The sequence below is a fragment of the Pteropus medius genome, unplaced genomic scaffold, assembly GCF_902729225.1.
Source record: "Pteropus medius unplaced genomic scaffold, Ma_sr-lr_union100, whole genome shotgun sequence".
Taxonomy (NCBI): domain Eukaryota; kingdom Metazoa; phylum Chordata; class Mammalia; order Chiroptera; family Pteropodidae; genus Pteropus; species Pteropus medius.
In genome coordinates, this window is record NW_024355109.1 from 28,394 (window position 1) to 47,520 (window position 19,127).

The 19,127-nt window shown below is 40.7% G+C and overlaps 1 protein-coding gene across 23 annotated transcripts in view; it reads right to left on the reverse strand.

Moving 5' to 3' along the window:
• The window catches only part of CD1D (CD1d molecule), a 65,935-nt gene that overhangs the window by 24,808 nt on the left and 22,000 nt on the right, over positions 1 to 19,127 (reverse strand). For 9 of the 23 annotated variants that reach the window (XR_005651553.1, XR_005651562.1, XR_005651561.1 and 6 more), the window contains 3 exons: positions 6,327 to 6,457; positions 2,641 to 2,741; positions 853 to 2,551 (listed from right to left, as the gene is read on the reverse strand). The exons of 3 other annotated variants lie outside the window; for them this stretch is intronic. Coding sequence is in view for 2 of the 20 variants with exons in the window: in XM_039857074.1 (XP_039713008.1) it covers positions 2,647 to 2,741; positions 5,631 to 5,798; positions 6,327 to 6,457 (394 nt within the window). In the remaining 18 variants the exon portion in view is untranslated. 11 more of the 23 variants (XR_005651568.1, XR_005651560.1, XR_005651559.1 and 8 more) reach the window with 8 other exon arrangements.

Below are 19,127 nucleotides of genomic sequence, written 5' to 3' on the forward strand. Positions count from 1 at the left end.
TAGCCTCCCAAGTCCAATCAGGAAATAAAAATCACGGGGTGAGCTAAACAGAGAAGGATGAATTATTAAACTATAATGGGAAAATAACTATAAGATATAAGAAAACTCTACATGGAACTCTAGGGTTGAAGCGGGAAGATCAAAGAAGAAAAAATTTGGAAGGGAAACCCCTCCCCACAAGACTGGAGGGCAGACCTCATTGCAGAAGGTAGAATTTAGCCCCTTGGGTAGCAGAGTTCTCTAGTTTGTCCAGGCAAGAACTGGTGTGAAGACACTGGGCAAGCTGGAGTAACCCTCCAGACCTTAGGCAGGGGCTGGCAGAGAAAGTGAGGCTCAGTGGAAACCTCTAGGCAGCAGGTGGACTAAGCCAGGCGAGGGTCTATAGAGGGGCACTGGGAGGGGCAGGAAGCCTGCAGATCACCAGTTTCCATATCAAGAAGGCCATGGGAAGGTCCTTGCTAGGATGAAGCTTCAAGGTCAGCAAGTATCCATGAGCTCTGGGCATACAGCTGGGGCAGCACTCCACATCATGACTTCTTCCCACTCCACTGACCCACCATGCAGTAGCTGGAAACTGCAGTAGGACCCCTTCCTCCTGCAGTGTCTCTCCAGGGCCCTCTACTGAAAAAGCTTACCAGTGTGCTCACTTTATATGAGAAATGATGAGGAATTCCATTCATTATCACTAAAGATATAATGAAGGATGAATTTGAAGCTGAGTGGCAATAAAGTGACTATCAGCACAGCACTCAATAAGAAACACAATATTCATCAAGAGAATATTAATACATTCTAAATGAATTTTCTAAATTTTCTAAGATGATTTGAACTATTTGAAGGAAGAAAACAGAATTCTTGGAAAGATAGGCCTTTATTTTCCAAATAAATCAATGCTGTAAATTTATGCTGAAGATTTCCAAAAATATTTCAGAAGGAACTTTAACACACATGCCCTAAGAATGTAAAAGGCCAATGGGATCGGTTCACAAATTTGATACTGTTTAAGGAAGCTAAGCTGAACAGCATTGCCTGAGGGCAGTGTGGTACGAAAAAGAGTACCAGGCCACACATTTTTTAAGGCATTGTAGATTGCCACACATTTGTACACATTTGCTCCCCACAATAAGTTTGTGAGAAAATTTGTCTTTGTCCATTTGGGCTGCTATAACAAAATACTGGGTGGCTTATAAACAATCGAAATTTATTTATCATAGTTTGGAGACTGTAAAGTCTAAGATCAGGAACCAGAAGATTCAGTGTCTGGCTAAGGTCCACCTTCTGGTACCCAGATGGCACCTTCCAGTGTGTTCTCCCATGGTTGTGGGGAAGGGGCCTCTTTTATAAGGGCACAAATCTCTTCATGAGAGCTCAGACCTCATGACCTAATCACTTCCCAAAGGCCTTACCTCCTAATACCATCACCCTGAGCATCAGATTTTCAACAGGTAAATTGGGGCGGGAGAAAGGGGAATACAAATTTTCAATCTGTAATCAAGACAGATTATTATCTCTATTTAGCAAAGAGGGAACCCGAGTCAGAGGCTAGAACTCCAGTATCCTGATCCACTGCACTTGCTGGTTCACCTTACTGCCTCTCTAAGTTCTGCTTCAAATTCCCTTCCTTCCAGGAAGCCTTTCCTGGCTAACACCAAGCCAATATTTTCACTTAGCATTCTGAGAAATTTATTGCATAACATTACATAATGCCAAAGAACAGTGGTTCTCTAACTATAGCTGAATATCAAAATTACCTGAGAACTTGTTAAAACACAGATGACTGGGCCCCATTCCCAAGGCTTTTGGTGCCAAGAGACTACATCCCTGATAGCCAACAGATGATTTTAACTTGGCCTCCTTATGTCCTGTATCAGGAGGTCTCCTGTCCCTCTAAGCTTCCTGCTCTCTCCTTCCTAAGCTAAGAATAGAGAAGACAGCTGAGCCAGCATCCCTACAGCTCATACCTGCCCAGGTGTGAGTTCTTTCTGTGCACTGTCTTGTGTAATAACTATAAGTAAGAGAGCCTGTTTTGGGGGGATATCTTCATGACTATCTTCTTCCAGTCTGAATGAAATGACTTCCCATTTGAGAGAAATATCCCTACTCAGAGTAGTTTTTCCTACATAATACACACTCACTATTATTTCTGTTAATCAAGTTATACCAAATAAAAGCTTAAGACACCTGTTTCTTACAGCCTTTCTTTTAAAGAGAAAATGTGCCTCTTTATAAATCCAAATTCACAATAGAAACCATTGTGAATCTAAAACTACCAATATGGCATTCAGGACAAATTTTTTATAGAAGAGACACAAACTGGGAGGCCCCACGTTGTTGTCAGCTAGCAAAAGTGTATTTTAGGTCAAATTTTACTTTCACATAAAAGTCCAGAGTTCTACTTTTCTTGAAAAATGTAGGTTACAACCAAGCCAGCTCTTATTGCATATTTGACAACAAGCAACTGGATAGACCTGCTTCCTTTGGACAGGGTGACTGTTCTCCAGTTCATTGCAGATTCCAGCATTCAAACCACACACGCCCTTACACCCAGCTCCTAAAAAAGAATTTAAATCCTCTTAAATAAAATATTAAAGAGGTGTGAAGAGAGCTGCTTTATGATTGTTCTCTGCTTTTTCAAGGTACCTCTCTTTAACCCTCAATTCCTGAGCACTGAAGTCTTGGGAACTCGAGATCCTGAGTTCTAGTGGGTGGGTGAGGATAGTCACAGGATGTCTTGATAGGATCTGTGAGAGAACAGAAAAGGAGAGACCATTAAGGAAAAGTGGGAGAGGTTGGGAAGGGAGAAGAAATGGGGAGAACGGCTGAAGAAAGGTGGAGATGGAAAAGGAAGACGTACCTGCACTTCTTAAACCAGAAGGTCAAGCTTCAACCTATCGAAAGGAGGGATGCCAGTGACACCCATACTGCCATGATAATCAAGCCCATGGATACATGTCTCCCCTCTGCTTGGGGAAACACAGGTGATCTCTCAGCCCAGAATACCCCCTAATTCAGTTCGCCTTCTCTAAGCACATGTGAGAATGCCAGGTGCTTATTTCCTCTCCCTGTGGAGTTAATTCAAAATAGCCCCTTCACCACACGAGAGGCAAAGAGGACTGCTGGGTCAGCAGCCCCAAAGAGGACAATGAAAAAAGCATTCCCCAGGCTGTGCTTGCCCCCAAGGACACTTCCAGTTGCTCCCATGGGCACTATCTGCCCCTTTGGCTGTTCCCATGGACATTATCTCCTTGCTCCGCTTGAGGGCATGGCTGGTCTGGTCCTCTCCAGCACTAGCTAGGCAGCACGCCTCCACAGAGAAAAACTTTTGTTCCCCGGAATGAAGCAATTACCCTCCCCTCTGCTCACATATAACACGATGCCTGCTCTTGGCCAGTTGCATTTTCCTGCAGCTCCAAACCACCAAGTGCTGAAGACTCCTTGTATTGTGAGTAATAAATGGCATGTATCTGCTGGCCCTTCTGGTGGTTTTTTTGGACTGTCAAAGACCCAACTGCAGGTTTCTGGCCTAGAGCTCCTGAATTACACCCCATTTAAAGTGCCCACTTCTATTCTCCTGAAGTCTAGATGCTCCCTAGATTTTCTTAGGGTCTGGGTACCTGTAATTCAGTTCACTTCAGCATATGATATAGCATAGCACATAGGGAAGGGCAATAGTTCTGCAGCTAGGCAGACCTCAATCTAAATTCAGCTCTTCCTCTTTCTAACGATGAGACTCTGGGCAGTCAACTTGACCTAGCTAAGCTTCAATTTCTCATCTATAAAGTGAAAATAATAGTACTTCCTTCAAAGAAGAGTTGCAATGATTAGATGACATGCCATGTGCAGAGTGCTCAACTCACAAACAGGAAGCAGTCAGTTAACCATAGCCATTTGTGTTATCCTGCCTTCTAATGCCCCCAGTTCCCTTTCCTGAGGAATGAATCCCCTTGGGATTCATTGGTCACCTACTTCTGGCTCTGTGAGTTTTTTTAGTCTTGTCTTTCTTGCATATGGAACATTCTCAATGCTTTTTGAGTTCGGATCTTTATTTTCCTCTTTCCTGTATCTGGAATCCTCTCCTCTATCCTTCCTGGTTGGGCCCTCATCTCCTAAACTCCTCTATCCTGCTTTTGTCTACTCCCACCCCTTCCCTAGACCCTCCTTCTATGCTTCAGGACCTTCCCTTCCATTCCCAGCTGGGCCCCAGTTCTTTCTCATCCCAGTAGAGAATGATATCCTGGCCTCCTACATACACTGCTGTGCTTCACTCGGCAATTCAGGCCAGCTGCCTCCCCAGGCAACACATCCAGGGTTACTCGGAGATACCATGTCCTGCCAGCACTGAGCAGGACATCACCTTGCCAAGTGTCTAGCTGCTCCTGCTCACCCTGCATCCACATCACCCATACAGGCTTTGGTAGAATCCTGAGACATAGCACACAAGGAGCAGATAGCTAGGCCCAGAAGTGGAGCCACTGGACAGACAGGCCTCCAGCTTCACTGTATCTAATAAGGAAATGGGGCACGTAAAGTGATGACTATGAGGTTCAAGCCTCACAGCAGGCTCATGCATCCCACATTTCCACCTCTGGAGATGAAGTCTCTCATAACTTTAATCCATTTGTGTTAGCTTCTCCAGGAGAGCCTTCCCTGAACCAGTCTCCTGTAAATGTTCCTGTCTATATGTCTATAGCACCCTGTGCTTCACTGTAACATATCTATCATGTTTTATGCATTGCTTTAATTGTTAATGTCTTCTCATCTTCCTCCTCAAGCAGAGATCCTGTTTGACCCCAGTGTTTGATTGAATTCATAGAACCCAAAGGGTGCTCAGTTATTGTCTGTGAAATGAATAAATGCCCTCATGCCTTATCCATCCTCTCTTCCGCTGATGCTAAAAGAGATGTGAACCCTGGAATAGAAAAACCCAGATGGAGCCCCAGAGTGGAGAGCAGGGACTGAGACAGGTGGGCTGAACTTGCTTCTCCAGTTCTGGCTGTCCTACCTCAAGGAGGCCTCTGACAAACTGGGGACATTGAGGTGTCATTGAGAAGCCACTGCATTGTTTCTCTGGTCCCTTGGTCCTGGTTGAGCACTTTGCCGGCCATCTCTATCCAATGTGGGGAACCTGGGGCTGGCACCCAAGAAGTTCCTTAGAAAGTCAGGACATCTATTCCTTGAAATGTTGCGTGGAAGCCTTTTAATGTGTTCCCAGGGTGCAACTCACAACCAGCAGACACCTGGAGCTCAAATGGATCAGAGGAGAGGAGGAATAGAAAGAGATCAAAGAAAGGTTTAACAGATTGGAAGGCATCAGGAAGACATTGGTGTGAGGGTTCTACTACCCAGAGTTCAGGGACATGAGAGTGGGTGACCCAGAGCAGGACGAACATATTTTGAGAGGTCAGAGGGTGAGACCTCTCTGGCAGAGGTAGAAATTGGAAGAGGGTGGAGAGAGCAGAGAATCCATCAGTTGGGCTTCTGTGTTCACTGTCTCCCCGTGAGCAGCTGCCCAGGAGCCATCTCTCAGCTCACTGTCTATGTGCAGCATTTTGCTGAATTCCTGCATGTTCCTGGTGAAGCTGCTTAGATAAACCAGAAATATATGCTGCAGCTTTTCCACTGCTGCTCACTTAATTTGCCCTGGGACCCAGGTTTCAGGAAGCAGGTGGTGTCTGAGTCATTGCTCCAAGCGTGGGTCTGCAGCGCCCCCAGCCACGCGGAGCAGTCCCTGCGCTTCCAGTTGCTGCTGGCGGACGAAGAGATGTGGAGGCAGCAGAGCAGGGAATTCCTTTGCCGGACTGGGAGAGAATGGAGAATGAGGGGCGTAGTGAGAGGCCAGGAGAGAGGGAAGTGTAAGGAGGGAAGAAAACAGAACTGATAAGCAGAGGAGGTAGTGCCTTCTAGCTCAGGTGCTCCCCCACACTGCCTCCCGGAGCCGGGAGTGGTGGTTGGGACCAGCATGTTCGCGGGCCTGATAGTCGATGAGCTCTTGGCTCCATTTCTGAGATGGAAACTAGGAGAAAAATGACTCAGTAATGGAAGTCTAGGCGGAAGACTAGGGGTGATTTTATTTTGCTTTCACTGTTTATGTCTTCTAAAATTTCTACAAGTGAAAGTATCACATTTATAATAAAGTGCAAACATTAAAACTAATTTTCTCAGTTGTACATTGAGAGGATTGGACTGGGTTGGCTCAGATATAGGGCTTTCACATCCCAAGATTCTTTTATCTCAGTGTTCCACAGCCCTTCTCCCCCTGTGTCATTGTCCTTGCTCTCTCCTCCCCCCCACCCTACCCCCCAGGGCCCACTTCTCACCCCTCCTACCTGGCCTGTCTGCCTGCTTATTGTCTCCTCTGGCTCTCCACTCATTCACTCTCCAAACAAGAGCCTCCGTGTTAAAGAATAGAGACAAGATTCCAGAGCGTACATGGACAGCCAGCTCCCCACTGATCACGCTGAAAATAAGAGCAAGGAGACATAGTGGTCAGAATCTCAGATCATGGTGAGAAAAGGCCCCCTGTTTGGCAAGTCAGAACCTGGGCAGCAGCCTGGCATCTCCCTCTCCCTCATTCCTTTTATCCAATCCATCAGCAACTCTTCACCATTTTACTGTTCTGAAAACCTCTTGAATGTGTACCCTTGTCTACATGTCAGCCTCCACCACCACCCTAACCTTTTGCCCAATCTCCTGACATAGCTTTCTTAGGGTAGAGACCATAATCATTGGCATAGCCTACAAGATTATGCACAGTCTAACCTTGGTCTACCCTCTAACATCATCTCTCACTCTAGTTTCACTTGCTCTGTAACTTAGCCTTGCTGATATGCTTTCAGTTCCTCTACTGTGCAAAGCTTCTTCCTGCCCAAGGTTTTTATACAAACAGTTCCCTCTGCTTGGAAAGCTCTTGACCTCTCCTCCCCTCACCCTCTTCCAATGCCTAGTTATTTCCTACTCATATCTAAGTTCAAAAGTAATTTCTCAGGGGAGTTTTCCTAGACCTCCCAGACTCTGTGTGAGCAAAGGCAGAACTAGGTCAGCCTCTACCTCCACTTCTTGTACACTAGTGTGCTTTGTGAACCTGTTCCCCCAGCACTTATCAGAGTTTGTAATTATAGAAATGTTCATGTCTCTGTGTGTGTGGTGTGTGGTGTGTGTGGTGTGTGTGTGTGTGTGTGTGTGTGTATGTGTATCTTCTTCTCAATCAACTGGAGAGCTGCCAAAATTCAAGGATCATGTCTCCTTATTCTGGTTCCTTCCATTTTGCCAACATTAACGCTTCCAACCTCCCAAACTCAACTGTAGAATAGGCTCTGCCTCTCACTCTACTCTGGATCTTGCAGATAACCCTTACCTAGCCTATATTATTATGCTAGTGTTGCCCCAAAACAGTTTAAGATGACAGAGAAAAATTACTGTTGATATAAATAAGGGGTTATGTGATTAAGACATAAAATTGCCCAAATAGTGAGTAAAGGACTAGGTAAGAGGGGTGCTGTGAGGATGGAAGTTAAAAGAAACATGATTATATGGATCATGGTACGTCTAACTTTCTTCAAATTGTCACCCTCTCTTTAAAAACTTGAAGAGTTCTATATAGTTTATCTGCATGTCAAAATTTTCAAGTGCTAACATCCTTCCAGACTTAAAGACAAGAACTGTTTTTTATCAACAAAAAGCCAGGCAGTATATAACCTGCAGAAGTTGGAGTTATCTGGAGATACACAACAGTCAGTTGACTCAGATACTTTTTAGCTATTACAACTTTCACTGTTTTCTCCTGGGGAGAGACTCATTAAATCACCCAACAACCTTTCAGAGTAAGACTAACAGCCACATATTGGGGGTCAGGAGACCAGAGCACAGGGAAGTGGTGATTTCCCCAAGGATTCACAATTATCCCTAGGTGGGAAGAAGTCAACCCTGACACTTTCCACTTTGCCCAGGAGCTGACTGTGGTTCATGCCCCTAGGTTAATCATGCCTTTCACTGCTGGACTATTTTTGGTTTTCAAAGAGCTTTCACACATGCCATTTTGTTTAATCCCCATAAGGACTGTGAGAGATAGGGATCATTCTCCTTAATTTGTAAATGAGGAAATCAAATCAAAGAGAGAACATACAACCCTCTGAGGCGAAGTATAATAATGACTTGGGTTGACACTAGAATTTTGATCTTCTAACTCCTATTCCAGCATACATCCTTTTCTCAGGGCTGCTTTCTGAGGTCCTACCTCCTATTCTGAGGAGCAGCTGAAGTGGTATGTCTTGTGTGGTTTCCTTTAACCTTGGGAAGTCTATAATCCTAGGTCATCACAGGTAAAGAGTAGGAATTTCCTGAATGGGAGAGAGGTTGGACTAGAAACAAAGAATCACAGATGATTTGGCTAAAAAAAGCCACAGATATCATTGGTTATAGAATTTGTACTATCTGAAGCCCACGTATCATGAAGGCTTTGCCAGTATTACCACCTCCCCCGACCCACCTTCCCCGTGAGAGAAACAATGGTACCTGCTTACTGCTGATTACCCAGCTGGTTTCTAAGTCTCTTGTCTTTGCACTGTATTCTGGATCTGGCAGATCTTCCATTGGTTCTGATCATCACTTGTTGATCTGCTTAAGTTCTCTTTTTACTCCTGTCATTACTTTTTGATTCTTTTTACCTCTAGCGTTACTGTTCAGTTGACTGGCTTCATTTAAGTTTCTGAAATAAAACTTTCCTGTTGATTTCCAGAGTTATTTTTGTTTTGTTCTGATTTATATTAATCATACACACATATAACTATATGAAATTAACTGACTCATTTATTTTCTCATCTTTTGCCTCTGGTCTTACTCAACACTATATCCCCAGTGGTGACAACACTGACTAGAACATTAGTAAGTGGTCAATAAACATTTGTTAAGCAAGAAAATTGCCAACCACACCTTCGACCTCTGCAATTATTCTAAGCACTTTACAGCCATTGATTTATTTAATCCCAATAGAGACCCCACATGGTATCTTACTGGTTTTGTTCACTGCTGTCTTTACACCTAGAACAGTCCTTGGGACAGTTTAGGCATGCAAATATTTTTCCAAAAAAATGAAGATAAATAGTATTAACCCACATTTTATTGCTGGGAAAAAAATAAATACAGAAATTTTAGATAACTTCCACCAGCTTATAAGTATTGACTCTAGACTATAATTCAAGTGTCTTCTTCACAAATATCATGTTCTTTGCACTGTACTATACATCTTCCCTCATATTACGCCCAGGGAACACCTGAATCTGCTGGGTAGAACCCAAAATGGAGAGAGTAGGTTAGAGTGAGGGAGAGCAAGGAGCTTCAGCCCTGAAGACACTTGGGAAGCCTCCTCTGCAGAGAGTCAAACCTAAGACATATATAAATAGTAAGAGTGTGAGTGTGTAGTTTGTGTGTGTGCATGTGTGTGTGAGAGAGACAGACAGACAGACAGAGCAGAGACAGAGAGAGAGACAGAGAATGGAAAGGGGAAATAAGAGTTAAAACTCATTATTCCATTATACAGTATTCAAGGTAACAACAGTGAAAATAACAAGCATCGATGGAGAAAACAGAAGCCTGGGAACTGCAGACTTGTGGACATACTCTTCATATATCCTAAAGTTAAACAAGAATCGTGCGCCTTATGCTATGTTCCTATAGCAGAGGCAGAGAATCTAAAAAGTAGATTCAAAGATTCCCACAGCACATCTGCAAATCCACAGTGGATGAATACCTACTGTGCACAGTATATTGAAATAGGCACTATGCATATCAAGCAGTAATCCAGGTCTAGATGTAACCTAGCAATTCTACTCCTGAGTACATATGTACATATACATACAGACAGACAGACATAGACAGATAGACAGACAGATACCTATGTACACCCAAAAAACATGGTCATAGTTGCAGTTTGTAATGACCACAAACTGTGTTTTTATTTATCAACTCAGATATAATTGTGCTTCTTTAAATAAAGCCCACGTACTTTTTTCTTTAGTTTTGGGATACTCTCATATACCTTTTTGATGGGTGCTTCTCCATTATCTTTACTATTCTCTTCTAGACTTTCATTGATATATGTGCTGGAGAGTCTTATTCTCTACTTTATATCTCTTTAGCTCATTTTTATACTTTCCTTCTTTTTATCTCTCAGTGCATTTTGAGGTCATTTCTTAGTAGCTATTTCAACTTCACTAACTTTACTACCTTCACTGTCTCTGTTTTGCTATTTGTCTACTCACTTAATATTAGAGACTAACTTCTCAGTTTTTTATAATTTGATTTTTTTAATCTTCCTATTCTTTTTATCATACTGTCCTAATTTCATTATGGTTTCTATTCCTTCTTCTAGCTTATTAAACATTTTGAGCATACTCATTTTCTTTCACATTATTTTATTATCTTTAATTTTTGGCATTTGAATTTTCTTATTGTGTCTGCTCTTTTACCAATGTAAATTTACTTTTTGTGCCTTCGTCTTCACAGATGGTTTTGTTCATGTTTTAATTTTTTTTTTCCCTGCCACAGTCCCATCTGACCTAGATTGTGGGAAAAGTCTATGCAAAATTCTTTTGCATTTGCTTCTGCTAAGGCCCTGGGAAAGTCAATGGCACTAAATCAGTCCTTGTGTTAATTTCTCAGCATGTGGTTCACACTGTGCAGACAATAAAATATTGAGGCCTCAAACCAGTGCATATCACAGGGCTTAGGTTTTAAATTCTCCAGTATAATTTTTCTTTTTCATTTTACTCAAAGCCCTAGTAGGTTTTCTTATCACTTCCAGGGCCAGTGTGCAGGCTTTTCTTGCCCCTTTGTCATAGACTTTACACCTGGTAGAGGACCCAGTTTAACGCAGAATTAAGAGCTTTTGCAAAACTCCACATCTCATGAACCCAAGGCAAAGTCTCCTTCCCTTGAATGAGCAAATCAAAGCCAGCCCCCAGCATCCAGGCATAACCAAAGCATCCATGAGCTACCACTCCGTGACCTCACTTTTACTATCACAGATGTAATACTTTTCTTTGTTACAGGCATGGTTGTTTGAGCTTGACTGTGTCACATATCACCTTTAGGTTACATTTCATTTAACATTTACAAGTCTTTGAAGTATGTGTTGGGATGGGTGGGCAAGCTCTAGTACCTTATTCTGTCTTGTTGTCAGAAACTGTCCACTATGTTTTGTTCTGAGCATCATGATTGAAGAGAAGCAATAACAATTATATTCTGCCCAGAAGAGGTCATTCAAAATGGGAAAAGGTCTGAAACCATCAAAATGAAGAACAATTTAAGGGACCATGGATGTCTAGCCAGGGTTTGAAGTTCTGTCATGAAGAAATAAGAACTCTCATTATTCAGTGGCTTTGGCTGGTGACATTAGGTCCAGTGTGTGAAAGTTACCAGAAGACAAAATTTAGCTCAACACAAGAATGAGAAATTTTTATATTGGCTTTTAGAGGTATCCAATAAAAGATGGTCTGATTTTTTGTGAACTCCGACAATAGAGAGGGGTATACTGGACTGAATGACCATCTGCCAAATGTGCTTTTGAAGAGTTTACTGCATGGAGTGAGGTCTTGCAATTCTAAGATTCTTTGGTTTTGTGATGAAATTCTAATCTTGTGGATTCACCTTTCATAGTCTGTGGCTCGAGTAGCTTGGAAATCTAAGCTTATGGTTTAGACATATCGTGGAGACATTAACCATCAATGAAATGAAACAAAGTTCATAGAGTAATCAAAAGATGGAGGAAAACACATCTCACAATCCCCAGGTGATGTCAAGGAGAGGAACACCTGCCTTTTGTGATGGTCCCTTTCCTGCTCCATGACCCATAATTTACAAAGCAGATGCCTTTGAAGTTACCCTTATGTAACAGACACATAGCTACACCTGCCAGTTTTTTTAAACCATATGTTGACATACCTCTTGACTCCTTCACTCTTGTTTCTTTATCCCTACAGCATTCTTTCATATTCTTTCTCCTTCCCTTCTTCTCCCTTCCCCTCCCTCCCTCTCAATCATCTATCACCTTCTTTCTGGCTGTCCTACATCTAAATCCACATACAGCCAAGTCATTCCATTCCTACTTTCCACTCCCCTCCTCCTCCTTACTCCACTGTCTCATCCCTTCTCTCTGCCACAGCTCTTGATTAGAGCACTCATCCACATCCCAAATGTAAATGTGCCTGGAGTATTCTAGGGGTTCAAAGCTCAGTCAAGGGGCATAAAACTGGGTTTCTTCTATCTTGAGTGCTCTGGCAGAGCTCTGATACTGACCCCTTGAGTCAGTTTCTGTTTCACCACAGTGTAGGCTTTAGAGATGACATGTCAACCAAGGGTCAAACCAATGAGTGAAATGAGCTTGGGAAAGTGAACTTGCCTCTCCTTACTATAATGCTTTTAACTGCTAATATTTCTTGAACAGTTTCTATGTGCCAGGGCTATAGTAAGCACTTTACATTCATTTTCTCTTTTAATTTTCACAAAAGCCTGACAAGTTAGGTACCATCATCAACAACATTTTACAGATGACAAAACCAAGGCTTAGAAATGCAAAGTAACTTGCCCAAGATTATATAGTTAGAGGGTGGCAGAGACGGGATTTGAGCCCAAAGCCAGCTTCTTAACTACTCAAGAATTCCATCTCCACCAGAGGAGGTGAGGAAGAATCTTGGCTCCTCTGTCCCACCCAGTGCTGTGCTTAAGCAGGAATGGTTAAAAGTATTCACAGTAGGGCCAGATATACCTGCATACAAAAATGCACTTTTCAGCCCAGTTTTATTTTTCATAGTTACACTAAGAAAAATTGAACAAGAAGGCGTGATTAGCTTCTTCTCTATCAGTTTTAAAAGTAGAGTCACAGAGGACTAAGGGAGCCTAAGAGGAAGAAATAAAACTTGTGTTCTCCACTTTATGGCAAGTCATTTAACTTCAGAGTCTCACAAGTTCCTTATTTATGAGAATCTTGTATGAGCTTTATGAAAGAAATTAGATAATGTGTGTAAATCATCTGGCATGTAGTAGATACCTGGTATCTTTCAGTTGACTCTCAATCCAATTTATCTTAGTAACACACCTCCTTCCCCAAACTGCCCATTCCTATCCTCAGGGAATTCCAACTCATCCATTAATTCTGATGCCATTTACTCAAGAAAAACCTTCACCTCCACCCCTTACCACACTACCTGAGTTAAGTGACAAGTTTTTCCTGTAGACCCGTGTGTGGGCTTTATTATAGCTCTCACCATACTGCCACTATTTACATGGCAATCCCTACAAGTAGTCTGTGAGTTGCTGGAGGAGAAGGGCCTTTGGTTTATCTCAGTATTCCCAATTCCAAGCAAAGAGTCAGACGTATCACAGGTGCTCAGTAAATGTTTTCTAAAGTCCTATTTTTAAAATACATCAATTATGAACTTAACACACTATTTTTGTTTTTTAATATTTTATGTCTTCAGAGCAGTTTTAGGTTCACAGCAAAACTAAACAAGAAGGTATAGAGATTTCCTATATATGCCCAGCCACTCACACATGCATATAGTCTTCCCCATTGTCAATATTCCCTATGTGAGTGGTACATTTCTTACAATTGATTATCTACAGTGACACATCATCACCCAAAGTCATAGTTTCCCTTAGGATTGATGCTAAGTGTTGTACATTGTGTGTTTGGACAAATGTATAGTGACATGCACCCATCATCATATTATCATATGAAATGTTTTCACTGCCCTAAAATCCTCTGTGCTCCACCTATTCATCCCTCCCCACACCCCCAACCCCTAATAATCACTGATCTTTTATCATCTCCATAGTTTTGCCATTTCCAGAATAATGGAATCACATAATTGGAATCAAACAGTACATAACCTTTCCAATTGGCTTCTTTCACTAAGTAATGTGCACTTAAGTTTTCTCCATGTCTTTTCATGGCTTAATAGTTCATTTCTTTTTAGAGCTGTATAATAGTCCATCGCATGGATGTACCACAGTTTATATATCCATTCGCCTACTGGCAAACATCTTCTTTGCTTCCAAGTTTGAGCCTTATACACAAAGCTGCAGGGTTTTGTACAAACATAAGTTTTATAACATAATGGCAGCATTATATTAAGCTGCTTGCTTGCATTTTTTCCCTTTGGATTCTTACAATAGTCCTATAAATCAAGTATTGCCCCTACGCCTATATCAGTTTGCTCTATACTTCTACTTTGTTACAAGAGAATACCATAGCATAGAAGCAATGACTGTGAGATCTTTTGTAAGATTCTGAATTCTTTATAACTTTCCCATATACCCTTGTCATGATTAGAAATATGTTCATGGGAATAAAATAATAGGTGGTTCACTGTACTTGTCTTTGGGAGTACAAAGGAGAAATTGTATTGATCTCATCCATTTGTGTAACCAGGCTTCATGGGGAAAACATCAAGGAATATAGCAATCAGTGGCAACTCCTACGCAAACTAGGCTGGGTAGCTGCATCTTGGAGCCATTAAAGAAAAAAGCATATCAGCCCATCACCTCATCCTGAGAAAAACCCTGGGGATCTAGAAAGTCTGTGTCTATTCCTGTATTGACTCTCCTCTATTTAAAATCACATTGCCTCATTTTGTTTGTTTTCTTCCTCAATTTCCCTTTAAAATACTCTAGGCTTGGCTCATATTCTTCTTGGGTTCATACTCTAATCACCCAAATCCCAACATTTCTCACTACGCATCTTCAGACACTGAGAATCCATAACCTTTTTATTCTGCGCTCATGAAGTCAATTCCCTTCATCTAGCTCACACAAATGACTATATTTAAATCCCCTCCCCTCGCTTTGAGCTACACAGTCTTCTTTCTGCCCAGCTCTGCTCACCTCTCCATGGCTCTGCTGCCTCTTACTCTGTTTCAGCATGAATCTGCCCAACATGAATCTGCCCAAGACCTGCTATTCCTAATGGTGCCTGGCACTGTTTAAGCTGCAGCAGCATAAAATTAAGTGTCTTCGGAAAAACAGCTGTTATGTGAACCTGAGATCTATTCCTTTCCCTGGTATGTGGCTGGTCATTTTGAATAGGGTGACCAGTGGGCCTCTGAGTTCCACCTCAAAAAATTTTATGACTTTATATAGTTATAATATTATCTATGTATAATTAGCATTGAGAGATTTTTAAATGTAGTGTATTTTGTTCTTCAAATATTAGTAATAGTTCTTCAAGTGTCAGTTTTGGGATGTCTAATATTAACAATAGTTTGCATTATTTTCTTCCTAATTCTGTTACCTTTATGTTTCTCCACTTAAAGGCTTATTTTTTTCACTTTGTAGCCTATAAACCTTAAAAGATTTTGTTGTTGTTGTTTGGAACCCCTTACTTTGCCAATTGAAAACTGGAAGAGTTTGTGTACACAGTCTATGAACTTGGGGCTCCTGACAAGATTATTGATGAAGAGCTGTCAGGACTCTAATGCCTTCTGTGTCATGACTTCCCCAATACATCTTTTGCTAACTCTGTCAGTAAAGGAGAAAGATCATAGTATTGAAAATCTTGTATTCTTCTGACCTAGAAAACCCAAAATCTATTCTTCTCCACTCAAAAATTATTCATTTTTCCCCAAGCTATATTTGGTGTCTCTAAACATCTCCCTCACTGTGACATAACTATCCTCCAATATTTCTGATTCAATCTTTCAGCAGCCTTTAATAGACAATTCTGTTTAAGTCTTTAATAAAACAAAAATCTGCATAAAATAAGTTCTCTGGACATGAAGAATGAGATTTTTTTAAATTCAATACATAATGAGCACTAACTAGACCATAAGTTCTTTTCCTAACTGAACAAAGCTCTTTGGCTAAGTACTTCCTCCACTGACCCCTGGAGACTAGCTCCCCTCCATCTCACTCACAGAACTCTCCCTGTCCCTCACCATTTCTTTAAACTCTTCATCACAGAATCCCAACGACAGTCAGACAAGTCCTCTTCTATCATAGACAGGCCTTGCCAATCTTGACTCTAAACCTTTTCACTGGACACATCTCTTCACTCTCCTCATTAGAAATTAAGCTCCCTGAAGGCAGAGATTTTTTTTTTTCCCAGTTTTATTCACTGCTGTATCTCCCAGCACTGAGAACAGTGTCTGGCATTATTGATGAAATAGCTGAATGTAATTACTACTTAGTATTTTAAAACAAGTGTACCTCATTGACCAAAAAATACTCCCAGAAAGTTTAGTGAAAATTTACTTAATATCAAATGTTAGTTTCATGTTGACTCATATTGCTGTTGCAAGAAGTTATGACTTGCCTTTCGGACTGACCACAAATTGCAAAGTTTCATTTTCTCTTTCTCTTATGTAGCTTAATATCTTTTCTATCAAGTTGCTAACGATTTGGTAGCAAACACAGAGATTCAGAGAAAAAAAAATCATATAAAGAAACTAGTGGTTCATCTACCACAGTAAAAGTGGAGAATTATCACCCAATATAATTGTTTGGCAACTGCCTGATTTTTTAAAGCTTTCCGATGTCCAGTTAAACTTATGAGAAGTTAAAATGATTGTAACGAAGGCATTCAACATTCCCATCCAAAGCAAAGACCCAGCAGAATGGCTATCTTGAATAAAAAATGTATGCAAATTAACTTTTTAAAAACATTTTCCAAAACTACATATGAATATAAAAACTTAGATTTGCATTATACATATAAATTGTAAATGGAGACGCATATTCCACTTCTCTCTTCCGGACCACACCCTATGTACCTCCTCATCTAACTTTTCATTTGTATAATTTATTATAAACTGAAATCTTAAGTATAGCATTTCCTGAGATCTAAAAATCGTTCTAGCAAATTATCAAACTTGAAAGGGGGAAAGAGTGTGAGAACTCATCTTTGTTGCCAAGAAGGACAGAAGTGTGAAGTGACATGGGTACCATATTACTTGCACTGGTGTCTGAAGTGAAAGCAGTCTTGTGAAATTGAGCCCTTAAGCCTGTGGAGTCTGACACTAACTTAAGGTAGTTAGCATCAGAATTGAATTGTAGGACACTTTATTCGTATGGGAGAGCTGGAGACATGGCATTGGAAAGGCCACCTTGTACTTGGTTGGTGTGATAGAAAAACCACACATATGAAGCATATTATATTAGTGTATGCATGAAACACAGTCACAGGGTAAGTACGTACAGAAACTTGGCAGGTTTAGGCTTAGTTTCCAGATGTAGCCAACAGCTCCCCATAAATATCCATGTCCTAATCCCAAGAATTTGTGATTAAGTTACGTGGCAAAGAAGAATTAAGACTGTATCTATAATTAAGGTTGCTAATCACTTGGCCTTAAAATAATAAGATTATCCTGGATTATCCAGATAGGTCAAATGTAATCACAAGGATGCTTAAAAGTAAGAAGGAGACAGAAAAAAGTCAGAGAGATGGCAGCACAAGAAGGATTCAGCTCAATATTGAGGCTCTGGAGATGGAGGGAGTAGTCATGAGCCAAGGCATGCAGACAGCCTCCAGAAGCTATAAAGAGCAATTCTCCCCTGGAGTCTCTAGAAAGAATATAGCCATGCTGACACCTTGATTTTAGCCCAGTGAGATTCACTTCAGATCTTTGACCTCCAAAACTATAAGTTGATGAATTTGGTTGTTTTAAGCCACTCAGTTTGTGCCTACCTTCAATACTGCCTCTAATTGTCTATCCTTCTACCTTATAGCCCTTTTAAAGTCATGAGCCCAACTCATGCCTCATAGTTTGACAACACATTACAACAGATCTCCAATACCTTCACATTATTCACAACCTTATTCTCAAACCACTTACACCATCCCTTTTCCCACTACAAAACTCCAACTATCCAATACGATAGTCCGCAGTATCCAATACAACAGCCATTACCCACGTGTGGCTACTGAGCACGTGAAATATGGCTAGTCAAAATGAGACATGTTCTAAGTGTAAAAGGCATACCAGATTTTGAAAATTTAAACATATAAAATAATGTAAAATATCCCATTAATAACTTTTTAAATATTGACTGTGTGCTGAAATGTTCATATTTTGAATATATTGGGTTAAATATATTATTATATTATTTGAATATACTGGGTTAAATACATTATAAAATTAATTGTACCTGGTTCTTTTATCTTTTAACACAAATATTAAAAAATGTTCAATTATATATGTGGCTTTCATTATCTTTATACTCGACAATGTTGTTCTAGACCCATTCTAACTTACAACTTTGGGATTAATCATATCATGTATAGCCTCACTCAACCCTCAGGCCTAATGCAATAACGTATTGCTTCCTTCTTTGACTGTTGCTACCCATCTTGTGCCTGAGTTTTAGACACTGTTGGCGCTCCCATAAGCCACGGGATGATAAGTACAGAAAATCTACCCATGGGCAACACTGCTGGTTCAAGGCAATTGTCTTCAGCTCAGCTTACTGAAGCTCTCCTATTCTGTCTATAGTGCAGTCTCAGAATTTTGGCAACTTGTTTTATCAGTTCCACTTGGCGTTCTCTAAGAATCCACAGAATGAAAAAAGCACTAATTAAAAAAATGTATATTTGCTCATTTGCCAACTATTACGAATACTTTGGTTCCTCCTCCATAGCTTTGGTAAACTTTTTGGCTTACGAACAAAAATTATTTTATTAAAAACAGGTACATATGTTACTTTTAAATTTTTATACATGTATGGATACAACTATTGGAAATCTCAAAAATGATAACAATGTTTTCTCTAAATAAAAGTATAAACAGGTAATATTTATTTTATTTCACAATTTTATGTTTTTCTGAAATGTATACGATACACATGTACTGCTTTTATAATCAAAGGGAGGGAAAAACAACTTAAATTTATAATAAATAGCCAAGTCTAATAAAGCACAGAAAGCAAAGTCTATTTCCCAAATCTATGAAGAGAAGAGAAAGAGTGGGTTTCCTGTGGGTTTTGCTAACTTAACCCAAGAACCAAAAGAAATAGCCAAGCTGTTTGGCTGATTAAGCATCTTCAGGAGACCCATCTGCAAAGGCCTCCTAGAGGGAAGACATGGAGCCGGCCCAAGATTTTTGAAATGGAAATAGAGATTCAAAACTAAAAAAGGTAAAAAA